This window comes from Macaca thibetana, chromosome 15, assembly GCF_024542745.1.
Source record: "Macaca thibetana thibetana isolate TM-01 chromosome 15, ASM2454274v1, whole genome shotgun sequence".
Lineage (NCBI taxonomy): Eukaryota > Metazoa > Chordata > Mammalia > Primates > Cercopithecidae > Macaca > Macaca thibetana.
In genome coordinates, this window is record NC_065592.1 from 30711544 (window position 1) to 30737987 (window position 26444).

The following is a 26444-nucleotide window of genomic DNA, read 5'->3' on the forward strand; positions in this document are numbered from 1 at the left end:
GAGCGTGGATGCCCTGGGCAGTGGTGGGAACTGTTCCTGAGGGCAGCGGGGAGAAGCGTGGATGCCCTGCGCAGTGGTGGGAACTGTTCCTGAGGGCAGCGGGGAGACCGCTTCCTGCAGGATATATCCTGAGGTCCACAGAGAACAGCAGGAGGGTTTTAAGTAGTCTGGTAAAAGTTAACTGCAGGTGATTCAGATGGATTCACTTGACTAAAAACTAGATTTAGAAACAGTCAACAAAAGGAACCACGGACCTAGACTTTGCAAACGCAATTTCTACATCTCCCAGATTTGAATAGTAAAATAGGCCATCATGAAGACCATTGTGCGATAATAGTTGTAAAAAGCCCTTTGGAAATTGTCCAAGACTGCACAATTGTAAAGAGGACAGAGTTAGATCACTTTGGAGATGGAAAAGAGGCTGGCAATTTTCTTCATCATTTTTCCATGAAACTTACCCAGGGGCTGTATTTTATTCTTCACAGCAGGATGATATCAACTATTTAAGGAAACTCTCTTGAGCTAAAAGATGTGTATATTTGTTCTCTGGAGCAAATGGTCCCTCCCTGAAACCCAAAATAACCCTGTCCGTGGTTCCCTCTCCTAACCTCAAGCATCCTCTGTCCGCCAACCTCATCCTCACCAGTACAAGCTGTTTGACCTCTGCTGGGCGCATGGTGCTATTCAAGGATAAGGTGGAGAACCCTGCATATCCCAAAGGATGTGGCACTTTTTTCACAATGTTTGGTATTTTCCAGCTAAGTAGCAGGGCGTCCCAGTAATTAACGAGATGCCACGACTGGGCCCACGCATCTTGTTATGGGTCAGACAGAGTCAGTTTGTTTTCTGAACACAGATAACAAAGAGCCAAGACATATGAAATCCTAAACTATATGTTACAGCTGGGCACAATGGATCATGCCTGTAATCCCAGTACTGTGGGAGACCGAGGAGGTGGGGGTTCTCTGGAGGCCAGGAGTTTAAGACCAGCCTGGGCAACATAGTGAGACGTTGCCTCTATAAAAAAGAAAAATTAAAATATTAGCCAGGCATGGTGGCACATGTCTGTAGTCCCAGCTACTCAGGAGGCCGAGGCAGGAGGATCGCTTGAGCCCAGGATTTTAAGGCTGCCATGAGCTATGATCACACGACTGCACTCCAGCCTGGGTGACAGAGCAAGACCCTGTCTCTTAAAAAAATATGACATGGTGGCTCACACCTGTAATCCCAACACTTTGGGAGGCCGAGGCGGGTGGATCACTTGAGGTCAGGAGTTTGAGACCAGCCTGGCCAACATGGGGAGACCCCATCTCCATTAAAAACACAAAATTAGCTGGGCATGGTGGCGCATGCCTGTAGTCCCAGCTACTTGGGGGGCTGAGGCAGGAGAATCGCTTGAACCCAAGAGGCAAAGGTTGCAGTGAGCTGAGATCATGACACTGCACTCCAACCTGAGTGACAGAGAGAGTCTCAAAAAAAAAAAAGAAAGAAAAAGAAATTAAACTATATGTTTTTCCCCATGATATATTTCTTTCCTGGTGCCCTCTGTTGATATCCACTCACACAGTGTGTGCCCTTGTTCAGCAGAGTGCAGGGGGGCACTGAGCATGGAAGGCAAATGCTTCAAGTGTGTGGCCACTCCTCATTTCCTCCATGGCTCACATCCCTAATTCATCCTGGCTGTCTTTCTGGCTTGGCCTGGACAATGCTTCAGAACCCTCAACCGCATGCCGAGAAACCACTACCTGTCCTATGCAGTTGGCACAGGAGACAGTCTCTACCTACCAGGCCTGGGAATGGGGTCTTGGTGTGTCATCTGCTCAGATGATGGAGCAAACTGATGAAAGACAGAAAGGAGAAAAGAAGGCTGAGAGAGAGGGTGGAGGGTGGGACCAGAAGCCAGTTGGCCAGAGGCTGGAAGTAGGCTGTGGGTGAGGCTGGCTTGAGAACAGTCTGGAGTCGCCAGATCTGTCTTGCACTGTGCTGTCTTTCTCTCCTTTCCCTTCCCCTATCTCCTCTTCCTCCTCCCCCTCTCTTGCCACCTCCTCCTCCCCTTCTCTCCTCTCCTCGTGAGCAGGCAGAGCCCGCCAGCAACCCCCACTGTGCCCACTCTCGCTGTTCTCCTCCACTCTCTCTCCCCATGAAGGAAGAGACCACTGGAGTTTGCATGTACCCTCCAATCAAAACGAGGCTGGTAGGTACCCTGGCAGGGAGAGGGGCCTGGCCAGGAGAGGTGAGGTGGGCAGGAGCCACTAGGCGAGGTGGATGCCTGGGTGGGCATGCAGAAGCCCCAGATCTTGGGAAGAGCCCGTCGACAGGTGCCCTCACTCCAGATGGATGGAGGATTTGCAGTCCAGCTGGCCCTGGTCAGATTGGAACACGAAGCTGTGGAGCCCCCTTCGCCTCTAGGTCTCAAGAATCAAGAAAAGTTTGTTTTCCTAGAATTTTGATCAGCATAGATGCTTTCCCCAGAGAGAAATATATGCTTTGATACTCACCAGATGGACCCTTAAGTTGCATTTCTATTGAAAATAAAACTTCATTAAACTTGTCGTCTTCTGCTATTTATCAAGCTAATGATATAATGGGAGTGCTACCTAGCAATGTGAACGAAATTACCTGTCATCCAATTTAGCATGATTTTTTGTCATTTTTATATATTTCCTTCTGTTCATAGCATTCATAATTTTACATAGTTAAATCATAGTAACCATATTCTCTCCTGTTTTTCTCTTTTCACTTAACACTGCTATGTTGTTTCTATCTTGTTCTTGTTGCCACATTATATGACTGTTTGTATTTCATCAAGTGAATGGTCTACCATTTACCTAACACATTCTTTACTGCAGGACGTGTGCTTTGTTCCCAGTTTGTCACTCTTCAGGAGAACACATATAGCTTTTTGCATCAGGAATTTTATTTTCTTAGGCTAGACCCTGCTGGATTAAATATTGTGATTTTGGCTTTTGCCACCTTTCTAGAGTGGTTGTGCTAACGGATAGTGCCATCAGAAGAGGGTGACTCTGCTTTTTGCAGCCTTAGCAACACAGGGTGTAATTGTTGAAATATATTTTTCTTATTTACAGCAGGTATAAAATAATTCTTTGAGGTTGTTAACTTTCACCTTTCTTTAATAGCAATAATACCACTTTCTGGCAGGGCACAATGGCTCACACCTGTAGTCCCAGCACTTTGGGAGGCTGAGGCAGGCAGATCACCTGAGGTTAGGAGTTCGAGTCCAGCCTGGCCAACATGTGAAACCCCAACTCTACTAAAAATACGAAAGTTAGCTGGGCATTGTGGCACATGCCTGCAATCCCAGCTACTCAGAAGGCTGAGGCAAGAGAATCACTTGAACCTGGGAGGCGGAGGTTGCAGTAAGCTGAGATCACACCACTGCACTCCAGCCTGGGCAACAGAGTAAGACTCTGTCTCAAAAAATAAATAAATAAACCACTTTCCCTCTCTGCCTCATGATGGTCTGAGAATTTATCTATTACTTTCCACTAGGACATTGGTCTCAGAGCATCATGCTGACCCAATAGGCAACAAGAGGAGAATGTACCCCAAGACTTCGCCCCAAGAGTCCTTCTCACACCTGAGTCAAAAGGCAATTTCAGGCCTATTCTGGCAATTTTGAGATGTGTAAAGAGACCAAAGAAATTTGGGGGAAGGGGAGCAGGCTTGGGCTGGATGTCTCAGTACACATGGCAAGGATATTGTCATCCCCACATGGGGGAGACCTGCTTTACCCATTCAGAAAAGCTTGGCTGATTAGGGTCTGAGCTAATGTGTTCTTCCTCATCCCTGCCTCACCCTCCCATTGGAGCCACTCAAGAGCATCGAGTAGCTATCCCAGTGTCCACAGGCAAGACCTCGAGACACACAAAGCTGGCTGCCCCCTGGGCAGTGGTGGCCTCAGTGTCTTGCCTGCAGCCCTCTGCTGGCGGGTGGTATGGTATGCATTCTTCAGCAGGTGTGCAGACAGTTTCTGTGCCCCAGGAATTGGACACAAAGCTAATGCCAGAGTCATCAGGCCCCTGGGCCTGATGGCATACCCTAGGCTGGTTTGAAAAAATAAGCCCTCCAATTTCCCAAGGCCTCTAGGAGGCCAAAGACAAAATGACCAAAGAGAAAGACATGGAAGTCAAGAGTCTTTTTTGCCACCACTGCCCCATCAGCTGTTCATCTGGCCTCTTTCAGACTAGCTCAGTACCACAGGTACTCCTGGCACTGGGCATCTTTGTGCACCAAGCCTTCCGTTCCCAAAGGCTGTGGGGGCAGGATTCTCCCATGCTTCCATGGGTTTCCCTGAGGTCTCCCTCTATTGGCCAAAGCGTACAGGGAGTCCAGTAACTGAAGTGATTAGACAGGGAATATTTTCTGGCTTAATTAGCCGAGCCTTCTTGTACCCTGCTGCTGTGAGAGACTGTGTCCCAGGATGTGACCTCTCAGCAGCCTCTAGGCCATTCCCACAGCTATGGAGAAGTCATCAGAAGCCACCCCAGGCAGCTCTGACTCCCTCATTATCCACATTGATTGTGGCTTTTTATGAGTCAGGCCTGGAAGGCCAAGCAGATACCGCTGAAGGCAGCTCCAGGGCGAGGCAAGTGTGGGGGCGCGCTAGGAACACGAGACTCCAGGCTGCCATCCCTGCTAAGCCCCACCCTTGCAGTCCAACGCCAGGCACAGATACAACCACCAGCCCACACTCCTGAGGGACCCTTTGTGTGTGCCCTTATACAAGTGATGAAGGCTCCGCGGGGCACCCCTGAATCCTTCAGTTCCGTTTTAAAGGTGCTCTGCCAAAGATTGCAAAACTTTGTTTTCTAATCTGAAGGTAACCCCCTTGTCTTTCTCTCTTTTGAAGATAAAAACATTCCCGGCTGATACAATGAACCCGTTTCCTGATACTTTCACCACAGGGCCACAGTTTACTGTAAGTAGATCCAGAAAACAGATGTGCATTTTAAACCCTTGTTCCCATGTGATGTGCTTTTCTGTGGGATACCAGACAGCAAGGTCAACTGCTTCTTTTGATCACCGTTGAACTCTGTGAGGTTGGGAAGAAACTTGAATTTGCAGTCGGCCTCTATTTTATTGATGTGACATTGACATAAAATTAACCATTTTAAAGTGACAATTCAGTGATGGTACATTCATAGTGTTGTGCAATGACCACTTCTGTCAGTTCCAGGACATTTTTATTGCATCCTCCAAAAACCTCACACCCATTAAATAGTTCCTCCTCATTTTCCCCTTGTTCCTACCGGCTAGCAACCTCCAGTCTGCATTCTGTGTCTATGGATTTACCTAGTCTGGATGTTTCGTATAAATGGAATTGTATCATATGTGACCTTTTGTGACTGGCCTCTTTCACTTAGCATAATATATGTGAGGTTCATCCACGCATGTGTCAATACTTCATTTCTTTTTTTGTTTGTTTGTTTGTTTTTGAGATGGATTGAGATCCATTCTGTTGCCCAGGCTAGAGTGTGGTGGCATGATCTTGGCTCACTGCAACCTCCGCCTCCTGGGTTCAGGCGTTTCTCCTGCCTCGGCCTCCTGAGTAGCTGGGATTACAGGTGCCTGCCACCACGCCTGGCTAATTTTTGTATTTTTAGTAGAGATGGGGTTTCATCATGTTGGCCAGGCTGGTCTCAAACTCCTGACCTCAGGTGATCCACCCGCCTCAGCCTCCCAAGTGTTGGAATTATAGGCATGAGTCACCGTGCCCAGCCTCATTTCTTTTTATGATGGAATATTATTCCATTGTATCTATATACTACAATTTGTTTATCCACTCATTTTTTGGGGGTTTTGGGGTTGTTTTCACCTTTTGGCTATTGTGAATAGTGCTGTTATGCATATATGTGTACATGTATCTGTCTGAACACCTGTTTTCAATTCTTTTGGGTTGGATCTTGATACTGGTGTGGTCTTAGGTAGGTCACTTTACCACCCTGACCACCAGCAGCTTTTTCTTTTTTGCTTTTAGAGATGAGGTCTCACTATGTTGCCTAGGCTCGTCTTGAATTCCTGGGCTCAAGTGATCCTCCTACCTTGGCCTCCCAACGTGCTGGGAGTATAGGCATGAGCCACCGTGCCTTTCCCTTCTTCTTACTTAAGGTGAAAGTAGTAATAAGAATATCCTCCTCATATCCTGTTGGGGCAAGGATCAAAAGGGACCAAGAATCTGAAAGTGTTTTACTAACCATAAAACATCCCACACCTGTCAGGCATGATTGTTATTTCTCAAGGCTGGAGAGGCAGGGTGGTGTGACAAACAAGAACAAGTCGTCCTGACAACAGACTTCTTGTCACCACCTCTCTGGGTGTCACTGGGCAGCTTATTTATTCTGCCAAGGCTAGGCACAGTGGCTCATGCCCGTAATCCCAGCACTTTAGGAGGCTGAAGTGGGAGGACTGCTTGAGACCGAGATCAGCCTGGGCAACATAGCGAGACCCTGTCTCTACAAAATAATAATAATAATAATAAATTAGCCACCTGTAGTCTCAGCTACACAGGAGGCTGAGGCGGGAGGATCTCTGGAGCCCAGGAGGCTGAGGCTGCAGTGATCTATGACTGCACCACTGGACTCCAGCCTGGGCAACAGAGGGAGACCCTGTCTTGATTTTTTTTAAAAATTCTGCCAAATGTTTAAATGCTGTAGTTTCCTCATCTGCAAAATGAGAGAGTTTGATAATGTTCATGCTTCTTTTCAGGGCTCAACTCATTCTTTAAATGAAAGCTTCTGCAGAAACTCACTGTATATTGAGTAATTAGATGGAGCAGAAGTGAGGAGTCTGGGGTCCACTCCTCCTTCCTCTCACTCTGTCCTCCTCCCAGGAACCAGAGCTTCCAATTTCCATGATCCCTGAAGCTCCTTCCAAAGGGTTTCTGTGCCATCTGGAGGATCTGTGAAGTGGGCTGTGGGTGGCTAAGGGTAGCTCTAAGTGCAGCCTTATGAGATGGATGATGGCCACTACCCCACATGGCTTCAACCACATAGGGAGGGAGAGAGCAGTGACTGATTCAAGTTTCAGAGGATGAGCAGAGGTGGGAAGGTGTCCAGCAGGGCAGGCAGAGGGAAAAACAGGTTCCTAGAACAGTCCATTTCTAGGGTCATGAGCTGCTTCCAGCATCTGCCTTTTAAGAATGAGAGGGCAGAGACACGGGGCTCTGCCAGGATGTTAGATGCTATTTCCCTGACACTCATCCTGGCTCCCTGCAGTCTTGCTGGACACAGCTCCCCAGCTGGAAGCTCCGGCTCCACCTCCCTCGGTTGGCCATAGTGGGGCACTCTGGCCTTCTGCCCAGCCTTGGCAGTGCTGTGAGACACTCAGGGAAGCCCTTCCTGAAAGCTGGGGGCCAAAATGGAGCAGGAAGCCAATGACAGAAACCACGCTGGAACTTTGAAGAACTGAGAAAGAGTGGCTCGAAGACAGCTGGAGCAGGCAGAGGGAACAGCATGAGCCAGACCCCCAGGGTGGGCGGGATCATCACACATTCAAGGGACTGAAAAGCAGGCCAGTGGGACTGGGATGCGGAAAGCAAGTGGAGCTGGGTGAGAGAGGAGGAAGGAGATGTAGGTGGTGACAAAACTGGAGGGGCACAACTATGTTGGCCTTGTAGGCCACAGTAGGGATTCTGATCTCCATCCTAGGAGCAACGGGAAATCTTTGAGGGACTTTGAGCAGGGCAGTGACAGGGCAGATGCACTTGGAAGGGATCCCTGTGATCACAGTGGGAGGACAGTGGCATCCAGGCAGAGTGGATTCAGGACAGTAGCCTGGAAACGCAGGACAGTGGCTTAAGGGAGAGAGAGCTGAGAGCTTGACCCAGAGTGGTTTTGTTGGTGGAGGTGGAGAGAAGTGCACAGATAGGGAAGATATTTAGGAAGCTGGTAAGATACAGGATTAGATGAGGCAGAGAGAGGGTCAGAAATGGTTCCCAGATTTCTGATTTGCAGAATGTGGATGGACAGTGGGTCCATTCACTGAGATAAGGAAACTTGGAAAAAGACTTGGTTGGGAGAGATGAGTTTGCCTTTGGCCATGATGGATTAGAAATGCCTTTGAAACATCCGAGTGGACACAATGAATGGGCAGTTGGAAATCTAAGTCTGTAACTCAAGAGAGTGGACTAGACTGGAAACAATGACTAGGGAGGCAGTGACAGCTGGGTGGTAACAGAAGCCAGGCTCATGGGCTTCACCTTCTCAATTTTCTCACCCCTGTGTGTAGTGTTCTCATCTCCTTCCTGCCACGATCATGACACTTGAACTTGCTGCAGGTTTGGCCTCTCCACAGGCCTCCAGACCTATCACAGTGACAGGGGTTGTTTAGCAGCGCTGGGAAGCTCTGCGCAAAGTTGGTCTGGCCGTTGATCTAGCATTGATGGAGCTGGGTTTCAACAGCTGGGCTCTTGCTTGATCCTGAAACCAGTTTCTACTTTGTATTCAGGCCTATTAACTGGGTCTCTGCTGATACTCAGCCGAGTACATTGGTCCATCTAGGGTGGGGACCCCTGCCTGACTCTGGCCAGATTTCTGCTCCACATGCTTCTTTCTAAACTGGCTCTGTCCTTCTGTTACCTGCTTTGTTCCAGTGAAAGCTTGTTCATTCATTCACTCATTCATTTCCTTATTCAACAAATATAAAAAAGACAAGATACTTAGGGTTGAGATTTAATAATATAAGTAATTTTTACTGCTTCTTCAAGGTCATTCTTTAGTGAAGCTGGCTTTTTTTTTTTCCTTGAAGTATATGGAAATGAAGAACACAATGACTACTAGTACAGTTTGGTGCCACTACCTCAATTCGTGCCAAGGCCCTGCCCCATTTACTCACTATTGCCTTTGCACCATCAGTGCAAACGTGCGTCTTTTTTCAGAAAGATTCACATCAAAGGCCAGGTGCAGTGGCTCACGCCTGTAATCCCAGCACTTTGGAAGGCCAAGGCAGGTGCATTACCTGAGATCAGGAGTTCGAGACCAGCCTGGCCAACATGGTGAAGCCCCGTCTCTACTAAAAAAAATACAAAAATCAGCTGGGTGCGGTGGCGGGCACCTGTAACCAACCCCATCTACTCAGGAGGCTGAGCCAGGAGAATTGCTTGAACGTGGGAGGCAGAGGCTGCAGTGAGCCGAGATTGCGGCCTCCAGCCTGGGCAACAGAGCAAAACTCCAACGCAAAAAAAAAAAAAAAAAAAAAAGATACTGCTCATTTGATGATCAGAGTGTCTTCTTTAGAAAGTCATATAATAAATTTCTCCAAGTTCAGGGCCAAGAACTAGCATGAGAAATCTAGTTATAAAATATATAGTTGGTATTATCAAAAATATAAAACAAACAAAAACTATGCATTGAAAAAATACTATGATGGCCAAACATGGTGGCTCGCACCTATAATCCCAGCACTTTGGAAGGCCAGAGTGGGAGGATCACTTGAGACCAGGAGTTTGAGACCAGCCTGGGCAACATAGTGAGACTCTGTTTCCACAAAAGATTAAAAAATTATCCAGGCATGGCACGCACCTGTAGTGAAACCTACTTGAGAAGCTTAGGCAGAAGGATCACCTGAGCCCAGGAGGTTCAGGGTGAGGTGAGCTCTCATTGTGCCACTGCACTCCAGCCTGGGCAACAGAATGAGATTCTGTTGAAAGAAAGAAAGAGAGAGATAGGCCGGGCGCGGTGGCTTAAGCCTGTAATCCCAGCACTTTGGGAGGCCGAGATGGGCGGATCACGAGGTCAGGAGATCGAGACCATCCTGGCTAACACGGTGAAACCCCGTCTCTACTAAGAAATACAAAAAATAGCCGGGCGAGGTGGCAGCGCCTGTAGTCCCAGCTACTCGGGAGGCTGAGGCCGGAGAATGGCGTGAACCCGGGAGGCGGAGCTTGCAGTGAGCTGAGATCCGGCCACTGCACTCCAGCCTGGGCTACAGAGCGAGACTCCGTCTCAAAAAAAAAAAAAAAAAAAAAGAAAGAGAGAGATAAAGAGAGAAAGATAGAAAGAGAGAGATAACCTATGAGGAAATATACTGATGACAACAGTAAAGAATTACGAAATTTCTTCATTGATCTACCTTTTTTTTTTTTTTTTTTGAGACAGAGTCTTGATCTGTTGCCCAGGCTGGAGTGTAGTGGCACAACCTCGGCTCACTGCAACCTCCGCCCGCAGGTTCAAGTGATTCTCCTGCCTCAGCCTCCTGCGTAGCTGGGATTACAGGCACGTGCCACCACACCTGGCTGATTTTTTTGTATTTGTAGTAGAGACGGGGTTTTGCCATGTTGGCCAGGGTGGTTTTGAACTCCTGACGTCAGGTGATCCACCCACCTCAGCCTCCCAAAGTATTGGGATTACAGGTGTGAGCCACCGCGCCCAGCCTGATCTACTTTTATATATCTTCTAAGCTTTCTATATAAAAGTAATGAGCATAGTTTGCTATATAATGCAAATGACAAGAATATATTATCCTCTCCAAATGAGACAGTATACTCTACACCAGTAGTTCTGAAACTTTATTGTAATTCCTCCAAAAGAATCATCTGGAGGTCTTGTTGAAACACGTATTGTTGGACTTCATCCCCAGGCATTCTTCGGTCCCAGTGGTCTTGGATGAGGCCTGAGAATTTGCATTTTTACAAAGTTTTAAGATAATGCTGATGCTGCTAGTCTGGGGCCCATACTTTGGGAACCATTGCTACAGTAATGAAAAACACCAGTTATCGTGTCAGCTAGCCCTTGTTCTGAATACTGTTCTTAACACTTACTAACTGTGTGACCTTGGGCTGTGTGACCCTTGTTCTGAATACTGTTCTTAACACTTACTAACTGTGTGACCTTGGGCAGATTACTTAACCTCTCTGAGCCCCGCTTTTCCCCATAAAATCAGTTTTCAAATACACATTTTTTTCACCTTTTAACATTTCCTGATATCAGAATGTTTACTACTGGGCATGACAAAGTTTGATAGTGGGCATGACAAAATTTAAATGGCAACATGTTTCTTTCTGTGTGGCAAATGCAAAAATGGTGCATCTTACAACTGATGGTGCCTAAGATGTGAGGAAATATGATCGCTACCTTAAAGGGTTGTCAAGAGTTAATATGTGTCAAGTACTTAGCATGGTGTCTGGCACAAAGTAAAATCACTTAAAATGACAATCGATTATAGCTGGTAGTGAAAAAGAACAGGAACTGTAGAGTAAGGCTTAGGGAGCAACTGACAGTGTGAAAATGGAACCCAAATTGAGATTGATCTCCTCTTCCCTGTTTCTTCTCCAGGCAGACTTCAGAGACAGTAAATTACAGTGCTGTCCTGGTCCGTCTTCCCCGCTGATCCCAGCAGCGACCCTGAGGCCTTTCACAGAGACCGTCTCCACAGTGCAGACCATTTACACCACCCGGAAACCTGTTTCTCTGGCAGCCAGGTAGGTCAGGTCAGCAGGTACCGACAGGTAATTCTGGTGATAGGGAAACCAGGGAGATTCTAGGTTCATTGTGTTTGTGACACCTACAGACTTTTCCTACATTCTTTCATTTATTCTGTAAGTATTTATTGAAATGTCTATAAAGGGGCCAGGCATGGTGGTTCACACCTGTAATCCCAGCATAAGGGAGGATCTCTTGAGGCCAGGAGTTCAAGACCAGCCTGGCCAACATGGTAAAACCCCATCTCTACTAAAATTAGCCAGGTGTGGTGGCGCACACCTGCAATTCCAGCTACTTGGGAGGCTGAGGCAGGAGAAGCGCTTGAACCCAGGAGGTGGAGGTTGCAGTGAGCCGAGATTGCACCGCTGTACTCCAGCCTGGGCAACAGAGTGAGACTTTGGCTAAAAAAAAAAAAAAAAAAGAAAGAAAGAAAAGAAAAAGAAAGAAATGTTTACAAAGCGTAGGCTGTTAGAGGAGATAGACAACAAATGAGTGTGTGTGTGTGTGATATTGACAAGGGATAGGGAAGAACATGAAACTGTGAAAGGTGATAAGGTATTGTGGGATGGCCTCAGTGAGGTGGCATTTAAGCAGAGTCCTGAAAGGGGTTGCAGAGAAAGCTACAGATACCCGGGAGGAGTACTGCGCAGAGAGGAACCAGCCAGTGCTAAGGCTCCTGCGGAAGCATGTGCCTGACATGGTTAAGGAAGTTTAAGGGGCCAGCGTGGCCAGAGCAGAGTGAATGACGATAGAGGAGGCCTATGAAGTTGTGGGTTAAGGCCAGACTGCGTAGGGCCTTGCTGGCTACAGTAGAAACTTTGTTTTCTACCCTAAATGAAATTATTAAACTTGGTTAGTGCCTTTAAAGATATGTATTTTGCCAGGCATTGTGACTTATGCCTGTCATCCCAGCTACTCAGGAGGCAGAGGTGGGAGGATCAGTTGAGGCCAGGAGTTCAGGAGTTCAAGTCCAGCCTGGGCAACATAGCAAGGCCCCATCTGTAACTAAAAACAATGAAAAGATGTATATTTACTCTGTGTGTGTGTGTGTGTGTGTTTGAACAGTGGAGGCAGGTTACATAGATATGCAACTGGATCTGAGGTCCAAAAAGTTAGAGGCAGCCTCTTAAAACAGCCAATTTTACTTCATTCAATTTTACTCATTAAAATATAATTAATTATTTGTTACAACATTCCCTCAGATATTCATCAAATGAAAGCCTGTGAGAAAATGCATATGAAACCAATTTAAAGCATGATTTAAATAAATCTAACCCCTGGACATCTTCATTTGAAAGACTTTACCGAGGGCCAGGTGCGGTGGCTCACGCCTATAATCCTAGCACTTTGGGAGGCTGAGGCAGGTGGATTGCCTGAGCTCAGGAGTTCGAGACCAGCCTGGGGAATACGGTGAAACTCTGTCTCTACTAAAATACAAAAAATTAGTTTGGCATGGTGGCATGTGCCTGTAATCCCAGCTATGCTGGAGGCTGAGACAGAAGAATCACTTGAACCTGGGAGGTGGAGGTTGTGGTGAGCCAAGATTGCGCCACTGCACTCCAGCCTGGGCGATAGAGTGAGACTCTATCTCAAAAAAAAAAAAAAAAAAGACTACCGAGTGGCTGCCATGCACCAGATACTGTGCAAGGCTCTGGAGGTTTAGAGATGAATGACATATAGTCAGTCAGGAACTCTCAGCCTGGTGGGACTGAGAAACGAATACGTAGCCAATTTCAGATCACTGTAATGCTAGCAAATTTAGGGAGTCCTCAAGGAGCCTAAAAAAGAAAGTCCAACACTGAGATCAGGAAAGAACCTGGGAGATGATACTTAAGCTGTCTGCTTCTGCAGTTTTTGAGGGATTGTCTCACTATTTTGTTATATATATTTTTTTTAGTGCGGAGACACTCCGGCAGGAACTGGAGAGAGAGAAAATGATGAAAAGACTATTGATGACCGAACTGTGAAATTCTCCCCTTGTCACCTGGAAGATGGCATGGTGCCTTCTGTCCGTCTTCTTTCTTCGGGCTTTGTGTGCTCACTCTAGCACAACATACAAATGTGTGCTCTGTTCGCCCAGGTCTCCATGGTTAGTTGAAGCCAATTTCTGGCTTGACTTTTAAGGGAAAAGTTATTTTATGTCTCCTAAGCATTAGAGTTTTTCTATTACTCTATGTAATTGAGACAGGATTTGATAAGTCTAGGAAAAGAAAGATAGGAAAACGGGATTCCTTTTCAGAAGTACCTGTGTGTATCTGTTAATAACCACAGGGGTTAATACGATGTGGGATTCTTTACTATCAATTTCAACCATTTGATTTTGTATGATTGAAACTTGCACCGAGCTTTGACTGTTTGTTAAAGAGTCATTTTTAATGAAAGAATAATTCTTTATTGCTGGTTTTTCATTTACACTGATAAATACACAGATCTTATAAAGTCTTTAACATTCATTTGTATTCAGATGTGAGTAGATGAACTAAAAAAAGAAAGTTACATATCACTATGACTGAAGGTACTTCAGATTAATCTGAAATATAATTTAACTTGTGAACTCTTTGGATATGATATTATTTGGAATAAATAGAATTTATCATTGAACCCAAAGTAGGAAATAGTAGCTTACGTTGTCTAAAAATCCTTACAAGGTTAAGATGATTCAATATCAGGAAGATTTATTTGGGAGTTCTATCAAGGAAAATTATTTCTAAAGTTGATCAATTCATGTCCTATTGATAGAATCTTGATCAGAAGAAATTTTGCTCTTTTTATATAGTTTCAAGAAATGTGTTTTTAAATTTTTATTAATGCACTTGAACAACTTTGCAAGAATAAAGGAACCCCCTAACCACAAAATATCCCTCTAAATTAGTTCTCTAGCTTTCTCAATGAATACACACATATTTTTACATAGCTATGATCATTGTGTACATTATCTTTTGTTTTACTTCTCCGCCTAACACTTGTCTCCTTTTATCAACACAGATTCTACTCTCACCAATTTAAATGTCTTTATATCCATGTAACATGGTTAACCTCACTTCACCCCATTATTAGATATTTGAGTTATATCTAATTTTTCACTCTTATAAATAGTGCTGCTATGAATGTCTGTAAAAAAACAAAACAAAACAAACAAAAAAAACTGCTCCTTCTTTTGGATTATTCCCTTAGGAATATCTCCAAAGAGGGATTACAAGGTCAAAGAGCATGAAGTATTTTATAGCTCTTGTTTTATATTGCCAGATTGCTTTCTAGAAAGATCCAATCTTTGGGTTGGAAGGACCTTAAAGGTCATCTAGTTTAGCCTCCCCACCCCCTCTGAATGCTTGAATCCCCTTGACAATTTATGATGCCACCAGCAATGTATAAGCATTTCTATTTACCAATAGCTCTGCCAGTATTGGGTTTTGCCATTTTTATTTATTTTCGCTAGTTTAATAGGTATGTATAGTTGTTCTTGAAGAGTTGTTTTATTTCATTAATTGCTAGCAAGGCTGAGCACTTTTCCATGTGATGATTTACTAGTTGTATTTCCTTGTGTGTAAAATGTTCATTCATTTCTTCTGACCACTTGTTAAGAGGAACTGATCTCATATATTTGTATCAGAACTGTATTTTTATGTTGTATAGTTTGCTCTCCTGTCCCTCTCCTTAAAACTGAATGGTGCCAATAATTTGATACTAATGACTATAAAAAAGGTAATGCCTCATTTACTAGTATTGTTGTAAAATGAGGAATGTACGCGAATATTCAGATAACCGAGGATTAACCCTTTAAGTGCTGAATCTTTAAAATTTTAATATTTTTTTGTTTTGAGGGAAATCTTTCTAAAATGTATTACACACTTCCCTGCCTTAGTAAACAGAGTATACTGGAGAGTATTTAACCTTTTCTTGATGAGTCATGGTCACAATTATAAACATCAGCCCCTTTTGTACCTTGGTATGGTGCAGTGATATCATTAAGAGCTATCAATATGTGTAGGGCTTGGCTTGGCCTTTTATAGGATATTATGCTCTTCTGACTGATGGTTTTTTTACTGCTCTCTGCTCTATCAGTGGAGCTATCCGGGGCAATTGTAGCGTTTGGGGCCTTTTACCCCCATGTCCCCGGCTATACTTTTAAAACAGCTTTAGCTGTTCTTTATCTTGTGCACATGATACAAAATATGTTCCCGTACAATATGGGGCTGTCACTTCTTGCCAACCCAGCACCCTCTTCCTCTTCTAACCTGCTTTCTGAGGCTTCTGCTCTTCACCTCCTGCTCGCTGATGGAAACCTCCAGGGCAAAGCTGAAGGTTTCTTGGGGAAGCCAGGAAAGCCAGTATTTCATATGTGTCAGATTTGCTTGGTTTCCAAGGAGGGATGCATGGGCTTTTTGGCCAGTGTTTCCAGGAGGCTCCGGGCTTCCTGCTTCTTCCCCACTTCCCCCTGAGTTCACAGACATTGAAGTTTCTGAAGGTTGGCGTCACTGGAAGTCTGACCACAAACAAGTTGGCTGTTACTGTATTTGAAAACCCAGTACCTTTGGCAGCTCACCTCTAACCAGTAAAATAAGAGGATTCCATGGTTTCAGCAGTTGTCCTGGTTATTTGCCTATTTAAGTGAATGATGGGTGCTTGGCATTGTGACTGAGAAGATGAAATTGTACTGGATGGATTCATAGGGATGAAAATGAATTGGCACAATTGTTTCACATTTTTTATATATTTTAAACCCAAACAACAGCACCATATGGGCACACAACACACACCTTATGTCCAGGGGGAAACAATCAGCTTACTGACATAGTCATTCCAGAGCTAGGGCTCCAAACTGTAGGCTGCAGATTCCCAGTGGGCGTGGAACGTTACTGCAAGGGGTCTGGGAAACCTGCAACCCACAGCTTTATGGGTTGTAGACTGCATAGGAAATTCTATGTTTGAAGAGTTTGAGATCCTAGGGCATTCAGAAGATCCCACTTGCATGTACCCAGAATTTTATATTCCCCAGGAATATAGCAGAGGAATATTCTGATATCATATTTACCTTTCACCATCTCAGAAATTACAGTTTTAAAAACTCAAAATTCATCACTATAACCATGTTAAAGCATACAATTCAGTGGTTTCTAATGCATTCACAATGTGTGCAGACCATACCACTATCTCACTCCAGAACATTTCCATCATGCCAAAAGGAATCCCGTATCTGTTAGCAGTCACTACTGATTCTGACCCCCAGCATCACCTGGCAACCACTAATCTACTTTCTGTCTATGAATTTGCTTCTTCTGGAAATTTCATATAAACAAAATCAAACAATGTATAGTCTTGTGATTGGCTTCTTTCACTAACATAGTGTCTTCAAGATTCATCCATGTTGTAGCATGTATCAGAACTGCACTCCTTTTTATGGCTGAATAATGTGTTATTATATGGATATACCATATTTGGCTTATCCAGTCATCAGTTGCATCAGTTGATAGATATTTGGGTTGCTTCTGCTTTTTGGCTATTATGAATAATATTGTTAGGCTGGGCGCGGTGGTTCACACCTGTAATCCCAGCACTTTGGGAGGCCGAGGCGGGCAGATCACCTGAGGTCAGGAGTTCGAGGCCAGCCTGACCAACATGGAAAAAGCCCATCTCTACTAAAAATACAAAATTACCCAGGCGTGGTGGCACATGCCTGTAATGCCAGCCACTAGGGAGGCTGAGGCAGGAGAAACGCTTGAGCCCAGGAGGCAGAGGTTGTGGTGAGCCAAGATTGTGCCGTTGCACTCCAGCCTGGGTGACAAGAGTGAAACTCCATCTCAGAAAATAATAATAATAATAATAATATTGTTATGAACATTTGTGTACAAGTTTTTGCGTGAACATCTATTTTAAATTCTCTTGGAATTGCTGGGTCATATGGAAACTCCATGTTTAACTTTCTAAGGAACTGCCACAATCAGCTTTTATTTCTTACAAACCCAAAGTAAAAAATTATATATACTAAACAGTCAGAAGCCTGGGCAAATCAGTTACTCATCAGATACCAAGATGCAGCACTGATTTGTGGGAGTTTTTAATCACAAAAAAGGTTGTTTCAGAGAAATGGCTTTGAGGTGGAGAGAAAATAAAGGTGCTGTTTTTCTTTTTAAGATGAAAATGAATTTAAATCTGGTTCATCTCTAAGTCTTTGTTTGAATGGCCAGCTCTTGTGCAGCCAGTGGTCTCAGAACGTTCAGGCAAAGTTCCTCCCCAGAAAATTTGCACAGTCGAGGAAACTACAATATTTCTTAGCTGTCCAGTAGAGTCACATTGGTGGGGAACAGAGGGTCTCTGCAAACCTAGGATGTAACTAAGAGAGGAGCATGTGCTTAGGGTTGGAATAGGTCTGCCTCCAGTCTTTCCAGGGCGTAAATCTTGTCAGAAAACACACAGAGTAAGAAAATCCCCAAAAGCAATTTGAGTTAATGGGAAAGAATCTCATGAAATGGAAGCGGCCGAATAGGTTGCTAGGCACTGAGAAAGCATAAGGCTTTGAATGATCCATAAAAGCTATAGGTTTTCCCAAATACCGCATGTTCTCACTCATAAGTGGGAGTTGAGCAGTGAGAACACATGGACACAGGGAGGGGAACATCACACACCGAGGCCTGTTGTGGGGTGGGAGGCAAGGGGAGGGAGAGCATTAGGACAAATACCTAATGTATGCAGGGCTTAAAACCTGGATGATGGGTTGATAGGTGCAGCAAACCACCATGGCACACATAACAAACCTGTACGTTTTGCACATGTATCCCAGAACTTAAAGTACATAAAAAAAAAAAAAAACTTTGAACATGGAAAAAATAATTCATAAAAAAAAACTATGGGTTTTCTCCCTAGAAAAACCCATACATCACAGCATTATTCCAGCACTTTCATAAGGTCCTCATATCACCCCTGAAGCCTATCTGTGGCCCCCTGTGAGTCTACATGAGTAGAGAGAGAACTGAAATCTACAGATTACCTGCAAACTTCATTTTAGGCTGTAGTTGCAAACTGTCCCCAAAATTCCCCCATGAAAGCAATATAGAAAGCCCACGGGTTTTTTTGTTTTTGTTTTTGTTTTTGGGGGGGGTCTCAGCTCACTGCAATCTCCACCTTCCGGGTTCACGCCATTCTCCTGCCTCAGCCTCCCGTGTAGCTGGGACTACAGGCGCCCGCCACCATGCCCGGCTAATTTTTTGTATTTTTAGTAGAGACGGGGTTTCGCCAAGTTAGCCAGGATGGTCTCAATCTTCTGACCTTGTGATCCGCCCGCCTTGGTCTCCCAAAGTGCTGGGATTATAGGCATCAGCCACCATGCCCGGCTGCCCACGTGTTTTTATATCAGATTAATTTACGAGGAGAAGAATGGCCTGGTTTTCATTTGCCTTCTATTTGTGCACCATTATTAATTTCAGTAACCGAAATGAAGGGAATAAAAAGAAAAGTAAAAGGTAAAAGCTTGTATTCCCAAACCAGAGAATCTACACTGAAATCAAAGTCTAATGCTTTCTTTTTTTGGCTAAACCTTGGTCCATTTTAAATTGACCGTACCTTCCCTGGTGAACAGAGAGAGAAGAACAGAAAGAAATTTCAATTTTTTTTTTTTTTGAAGGACTACACTTTAACAGATTTTCAATCTGTTGGATTAGCTTTTTTAGAATGTTATGCATTGCCAAGCTATGCTTTTTGGGAAGAAGTCTCTTGATTTTTTCAAGTAATCATAGTTCATCTTACCTTTTTCAAATAAATCTGATCTATTTTTTGTGACAACTACTATGTTGGGGGACCTAGTGAAGCCCAAGGTTTTCATGAATTACACCTCAATTCAGCCATCAGGATTAACATGTTTAAACTCCAGTTGGACAGCCCACTGTTAGCTGATACTTAATAGAAAATACGTGACCTCTAAGTCACCCATCATGTGTCCCCTATTTCAACAGCACTACCCTTATCTCTCAGTCAACCAGGCCATAAAGGGTTAAGATCACTAGTTTCCTTTTCAATATTAACATTTCATAATATTGTGTACAAGTGTGCATGCCGCTTATAGCACTGAACTCTATTGATCCTTACCTCTATGATCTTGCCTAATCTTCATTGCATCACGTCGATGACTAATCATAAGAGATCAGGCAGTCTGACTTCTAGGTCTGCATTTGCTACCTCTATGCTTTTCTGCCTCCATAATTATTTTGTTTATGCAATAAAATAAAATAATAGGAAAAGCAGGTTAAAATGCTGGCTCTGCAACACCAGCATGAAAGGAATTGTGTCCCCGTCTCTAATGGCAAACAGCTTAGCAATTCGAATATATCACCCCAACAACCATCATCAGAAGAAAACCCTGGGACCTGGCATAAAGCAAATGCTTGGTGTGAATCAATGGATGGCTGAGTAAATAGCCAAAACTGAATTGCAAGCAGCAGGAATGGATTTGAGAAAAATCAACAATTCAGCATGGCCCTCAGACATGGGCCTTCCAAGGCCTGTGCGTGCTTGCTGCAGGGAAATAGAGTAAACCAGAAGCCTAGTTTTGAAGAGAGACAGGTTACCTACTGGCACCAGCCTCTGTTGTTTACACACCGCAAGAGCCTGGAGAGGAAGCAGGTGAATCCAGTCTGGAGATCTGGGTTCCAGTTTTTTCTCTGTCTCTAAACACCTCAGTTTACCTAGCTCTATAGTGGGAGTGTTGGAATTTCAAGTTCCTTCTGTGATGATCCAAGAAATAACAGGTCTAGGAAGTGCTTTATGTAAGCCAAAAAGCGCCGGCACAAGGTTGAGGAGGCAGCCCTGACCAGGTGTGTCCAGGGTAAACTCTCTGGAGGAGTGTTTCATAAATTGAACTTGCATTGGGATGTCCTGGGAATTTTGGTGAAATGAACATCCAGCTTCATGGGTCTGGAATGGGGCCTTAGTGAGGCTAACAAGCTTCCAGGTGATGCTGATGCTGCCGGTCCGCGGACCACACTCCCGAGTAGCAAGGGGGTAGAAGGGCCAAATCTGCCGGAGTGGAGGGAAGTCGGGGAGATGGGGAGAATGGAAAGAAGGACAGGAGAAGGGAAGCTGCTAGGAAGGAGAGTCCGGTGGGGGGAGGAGGGGGTTCCAAGAGGAAGAGGGAGGCTGCGGGGCTGGAGCGAGGATGCGCAGACCGAGACAGGGAGGCGGGGGTGCGGGAGGCTCCGCGGCTGCGCGGGCGCGTGCTGGTGGCCTCGGCGGCGGCTCAGTCCCGGCCCGCGCCCGCGGCGCCCCAGCTGCGGCCCGAGCGGCCTGGCTGCGGGATCTGTGCGCAGCGATGGCGCGGCCGCTCCGGCAGCACCCGAGGGTCTGGACGCCGCTGCTCCTGCTGTTGCTGACGGGACCCGCCGCCTGCGCAGCCAGCCCAGCGGACGACGGTGCGGGCCCGGGGGGCCGGGGACCCCGGGGCCGCGCGCGGGGGGACACGGGCGCCGACGAGGCGGTGCAGCGCCACGACTCCTCCTACGGCACCTTTGCGGGGGAGTTCTACGACCTGCGCTACCTGTCGGAGGAGGGTGAGGCTGCGGGAGGGCGAGGGGTTGCGGGAGGGGAGACCCGGGGTGGGGGACCGAGGATGGGGGAACGAGGAGCAGGGGAGAGGGAGGGGGAGGGGGTCGGAAAAGATGTCCGTGGAGGCAGCTCTGGCAGAGGCGGGGCCAGGATGGGGAGCGCAGTGCCCAGACCTTCGCCGGCTTGGAGGAAAGGCCCAAAGAGCTGTCGATGCCTGCCGCCCGCTTTACAGATGGGGAGAGTGAGGCTGGGAGAGGGAGGGATCACCCAAGTTCTGCAAGACTGTGGATAGGGGTGGGTGCTGAGTCTAAGCTCCCCCAGTTCTTAGATCTGGCTTCCACCTTTGCCGCCTGGGGTTGGGTTATAGGGGAGGAGGCCGCCATCTGGCCAGAGCAATTGTGGGGAAGCAGAAAAACCACAACCTAGAGAGAGAGGTTGCCTTATTTCCTCCCTGTCTGTATTGACCTAAATTTGCAGTGACCAGCGCCCACCTCGTAGCGTTCTGTTCTTGCTTACTGACCCATCAGAGCTGGGTCACATCAGCCTCCCCAATCCCATCCCTCTTCTTTTATGATGCCACATATGTTATGGTCCCCTAGTGTGAGCCACCATTGTTGTGGCCTGCTGGGCCCACGGACTGGGAGTTTGTCAGCCAAGGGCCTCCCTGTAGAGCTGCTTCAGTGAGCACAAAAGCCAAGCGGATGGTGGTCAGAAGGAACGGAAACTGGCCTCTTACTTTAGCAACTTTGGGAAGTAGTGATTTTCCTTTTCTTCTGCTAAGAAGGATATCCAACAATCAAGCTGGGGTGTGAAGTGTTGAGTCGCAGAAGCTCATATCTGTTAGTGGATGTCTCTGTTGTTAGGATTAAGTTCAGCTGCATACAACAAGCAAACATTAATAGCTTCAACAAGATAAAAGTTTCTCTCTATGGAAAGAAACTGAGAAATAGGTAATCCAGAACTGGTGTGGAGGCTCCTTGGTCACCAGGGCCCCTGGATCCTGCCCTTCTGGTTCTTCGCAGTTCTTAGCATGTAACTTCATGGTTCAAAATAACTGCTTGAGCTACAGCCATTATATTCACATTCCAGACAGTGGGAAAAATGAAGCAGGAAGAAGGTCACTGACTACTTTATAAGGGGATTACTCAGAAGTTTCATATAACAATTTTTATACTTCTTTGGCCACAACTTAATAATGTGGTTGCACATAGGTACAAAGGAGGATGGAAAGTACAGCCTATTAGCTGAGACATAATATGCCCAGTTCAAAAATCAGAATTATTGTATTAAAGAAGATGGAGAGAATGGATTTGGGGAAATGTATTAACTAGAGGCTTAACTGCTGAATTAGAGATTTTTACGTATAGTGGTTTAAATAAGGTAGTTTATTTTTCTCTCTGATAAAAGTCTGGTTGGTCTGGGGCTGGTGGGAGGACTCTGTTCCACAAGGTCATTCTGGGACCCGGGTTCTTTCCATCTTGTTGCTCTACCATCCCCCTGAGGCTTTGTCCTCATCTGTACAGTAGAAGCCAGGTTGCTTGCATGTCCTTGTTCAAGATTGAGAGAAAGAAAAAAAGAAGTTCAGAGCAAGTAGTTACCTTTTAGGCTGGCTGCCCACATTACTGCTGTTCACATTCCTTTGGCAAAAACATAGTTACAATGACCTAGCTTCAAGGAAGGCTAAGAAATGTAGTCTTCTAGCTGGAGAGACATGTGGCAGAATCTGTCACTCTGGAAAAGAATAAATATCCCAAAGCCCATCTGTTTCTGAAAGCATCTAGTGTATCTTTACATTGTACACAACCTAGTGCTGCCAGGTGACTGAAATGTGGTATGCGAGAGCTTCTATTCTGATTGGGTTCATGCATCTAACAAATGAAGGGTAGGGTCAGATTCTGTACGTCCTTTGAGTCTCTCTACAGAGAGAATGATATGTTCATTGTATGGTCCAGAAAGTTTTATGAACATGGACATCAGGTGGGCCACAGCCATCAAGGACAGCTTTATAGAGTCAAGCTATGAAGTAGGAAAGACTTCAGTGACACAGAAGAGGGAAGGCATTTAGATGAGGTGACTGCACAGCAGGCAGCAGGGCTTTGCTACGTGTGTACCAATCCCTAGTGTGTCTGCTTCTCCTTCCCACCATTCTGCACATAAAACTGGTTTAACCCTCCTGAAGCCTGCTTCTAACCTGTTGGCATTGCACTCAAAAGTCTGTGATGAGGCCAGGCGCGGTGGTTCACACCTGTAATCCCAGCACTTTGGGAGGCTGAGGTGGGTGGATCAGGAGGTCAGGAGTTTGAGACCAGCCTGGCCAACATGGTGAAACCCCGTCTCTACTAAAAATACAAAATCAGGCGGGCGTGGTGGTGCATGCCTGTAATTCCAGCTACTCAGGAGGCTGAGGCAGGAAAATCACTTGAAGCCAGGAGGTGGGGAGGTTGCAGTGAGCTGAGATTGTGTCATTGGACTCCAGCCTGGGCAACAGAGTGAGACTCAGTCTCAAAAAAAAAAAAAAAAATTCAACCTGTTCCCCGAATGAATATTCAACTGCTTTATCTGAAATTTCCTCCCTGACTCAACTTCCTTTTATAACCATATCTCCGCTTCCCTCACCCTGAGCTTTTACTCTCCGTTCTTCTCCTACCCTCTTCTCTCTGACAGTTTCACTTCCTCTTTGCATACAGATTCTACCACCATCTGGTGGGTGCTAGTTGGGATGTAAGTGGTGTGGGCCTATCAGAGGCAGTGCCTCTGCTAGATTACCCTGGGCCTGGGCTTCAGCCCTGTGGGTCCTGAATAGAGACTTTCCCAAGATGCCTAGAAATAAACAGTGACATTGCCTTAAAAGCGGGGGCTGAGGAGGGGTTGTCAGAGAGAGGGAAGAAGAACCAGGAGAGAGGGGTGTCCCAGAAGGCAAAGGAAAAGAGCCTGTTTCCTACCAAGGAGAGGCCTGATAGCATGAAGACTCAAAATTATCGATGGATTCAGGAGATGAGAGGTTATAGGTGGAACTCTCCTAGGATAGATTCAGTGGAGAAGGAAGGAGGGAACCTGACTGACCTTGGAGGATGTGGCAAGTGAAGAAGTACAAGGAATGCCTTTGACTTATTCTATCAATACACTTGAGGTTGTCCATTTCTAGTGACTGGGCTACTTGTTCCCTCTGTGCAGGGTACCCCCTTCTTATGTCTCAAATAGCCATGAAACTGAGTACAAAAATCAGAAAAAAGGAATTTGAGTAATGGAGGTGGGAATGGAAATTCCACTGAAACTGAGAGAGAGCTTACTGATCATTACCTACCCTACCTAGAGACTATTTCCCCAGTATCCAGATTGCCCAAGGCCCTCAAATCCAGAGGCGGGATGCTGGCTAATTTGCTGTCTCAAAAAAAGATCACCCCCTAATGTGGTCATTTTTAAAAATTTAAGTTGTGTTTTGGTTTAACTGTGCTAGTGTTCAGAATTCTTTGAGGGTCCCACTGTCTAAGCGTATACTACTCATCCTTACAGTCTCAGCTCAAATGCCACCTCTTTCAGGAAGCCTTCCCTGATTTTCTCCTCCCACTAGGCAAAGATATGCTTCCACAGCACACAGTCTGCCATGACCCTCTTTGCTCTCTATGGTCAGGAGTTCAGGTACGGTCTTAGTGCTTGAATCCTACCACTCATACTTCGTTCCCTTGAGGTTCTTAACCCGGAATCTACATATTCAGAGCAGTGATAGAATGTGGAACAGATTACCATTTGATTATGGGCAAATGCTCATTTCTGAGGGTTCTTTGGGGAAAAACAAACAAACAAGACTGAGTTGGATGTTGGCTAAGGGTTAAGTCACAAATGAAGCTTGCTTCTCCCTGCTGCTAAGATGGCCAGGTTTGAGAAGCAGACCCTGAGTCTTAACCCAGCCAGCTACATGGATGATGTTAACTGCCTGACCCTTGGAGCCATACCCTGCCTAAGAAGGAAAAGACAGAACATCATTTGTGGTCACTTATCTTTAAGGCATAGTCATCTGACTACTTGTAAAATGTGGCCCAATCAAGGATTTTCTGACCATTGAGTTCTGATCACAGTTTTTCTTGGGAAAGAGCTAGAGAGGTAGAAATGACAGAACATGGGGCAAAGGGCAGACGTTTCATCGTCTCCCTATATCCTTCCCCCATCTACCATGGACGGTATGTGGTTATATTACTTACCACTCTACTAATCTGGAAGTTCATTAAGGGTAACAATTTACATCTAATTTATCTTTGTATCCTTCATGAATCTAGCCTGATCATAATACCAATTGGAGCAACTTTTAATATGTGCTTACTGTGCAGCAGGCACCACTTTAAGATACTTTGTCCATATTAATTTTAATCCTTACAGCAACACTGTGAATTAAATGCTACTATTATTGCTACTGTAGACATAAAGAAACTGACCCACAGAAAGTTTGAATATTTTGGCTAAAGTCACACAGCTAGAAAGTAGAGAGAACTCTGTGGATTTGTTGATAGACTTAATGGACAAGGTGGTTTAAGGTGTCCTGTCCACCTGGAATGGAGGGTCCCTGTTGACTTGCACTAGGACATGGATTGGACAGGTAGAATTGGCTTTTTGTTTTTGTTTTTGAGACAGAATCTCACTCTGTTGTCCAGGCTGGAGTGCAGTAGTGCGATCCCAGCTCACTGCAACCTCCACCTCCTGGGTTCAAATGATGCTCGTCCCTTAGCCTCCCAGGTAGCTGGGATTACAGGCATGTGCCATCACACCTGGCTAATTTTTGTATTTTTAATAGAGACAGGCTTTCACCATGTTGGCCAGGCTGATCTTGAACTCCTGACCTCAAGAGATCTGCCTGCCTTGGCCTCCCAAAGTGCTGGGATTACATGCGTGAGCCACCACGTCCAGTCTAGAATTAGGTATTTTTGTGAGTGAACTTGAGAGGGTGGGTTCGGAACTGATATGGTAGACAGTTAGGGCCTACAGTTTCCTAAGCAGTGGAGTGCCACCATGAAGACTGAATTCACTTCTGTGTGGAACTTTACACCTTATAAAACCCCTTGATATTTTTACTTCATAATACGACCCTGAAAAGAGAAGGAACAAAAATTGAGGCCATCCAGAAAGAGGCTGATGCAATAGTTCTCGGATGAAACTGAATGGTGTGGCCAGACAATTAAAACTTAAACTTCAAGGAATCGAGTACTAAATTAATACCTAAAGGCTGTGAGCCAAGCAGTTAATTAGAAGCAATAAATAGCAAACCAGAAGCCATTAACCACTCAGTAGAGTATGGCAAAACAGGCTCAAGGGATTGCAAAAAAGGAAAAGATAGTTTCTTGAATTAGACAAGAATGGAAACCACAAAGCCAGATTAAGAACCTAAAAAATCAACCAAGAAAATAAGTACCTCTCATGGTTCAGGAATAAATGAAGGGAGTATAAAATAATAGAGAGGAAAGGAGGGAGAGAAAAAAAAATGGC

At 45.4% G+C, this 26444-nt stretch overlaps 3 protein-coding genes across 7 annotated transcripts in view; all 3 read left to right on the top strand.

The window, feature by feature from the left end:
• Nucleotides 1-16073, top strand: part of EPB41L4B (erythrocyte membrane protein band 4.1 like 4B) — a 150756-nt gene extending 134683 nt beyond the window's left edge. For 2 of the 3 annotated variants that reach the window (XM_050759542.1, XM_050759543.1), the window contains exons 23-26: nt 2078-2194; nt 4871-4939; nt 11292-11437; nt 13336-16073. In XM_050759542.1, coding sequence (XP_050615499.1) covers nt 2078-2194; nt 4871-4939; nt 11292-11437; nt 13336-13405 — 402 coding nt within the window. In that variant the 3' untranslated portion in view covers nt 13406-16073. The remainder of the gene's footprint in view (nt 1-2077; nt 2195-4870; nt 4940-11291; nt 11438-13335) is intronic. The other variant, XM_050759544.1, reaches the window with a different exon arrangement.
• CTNNAL1 (catenin alpha like 1) overlaps nt 1-26444 on the top strand; it is a 264318-nt gene that overhangs the window by 12770 nt on the left and 225104 nt on the right. The window lies entirely within an intron of this gene.
• FRRS1L (ferric chelate reductase 1 like) overlaps nt 20589-26444 on the top strand; it is a 37278-nt gene continuing 31422 nt past the window's right edge. Inside the window, exon 1 of one of the 3 annotated variants that reach the window (XM_050759556.1) lies at nt 20589-20974. In XM_050759556.1, the coding sequence (XP_050615513.1) occupies nt 20737-20974 (238 nt within the window). In that variant the 5' untranslated portion in view covers nt 20589-20736. The remainder of the gene's footprint in view (nt 20975-26444) is intronic. The other 2 variants (XM_050759558.1, XM_050759557.1) reach the window with 2 other exon arrangements.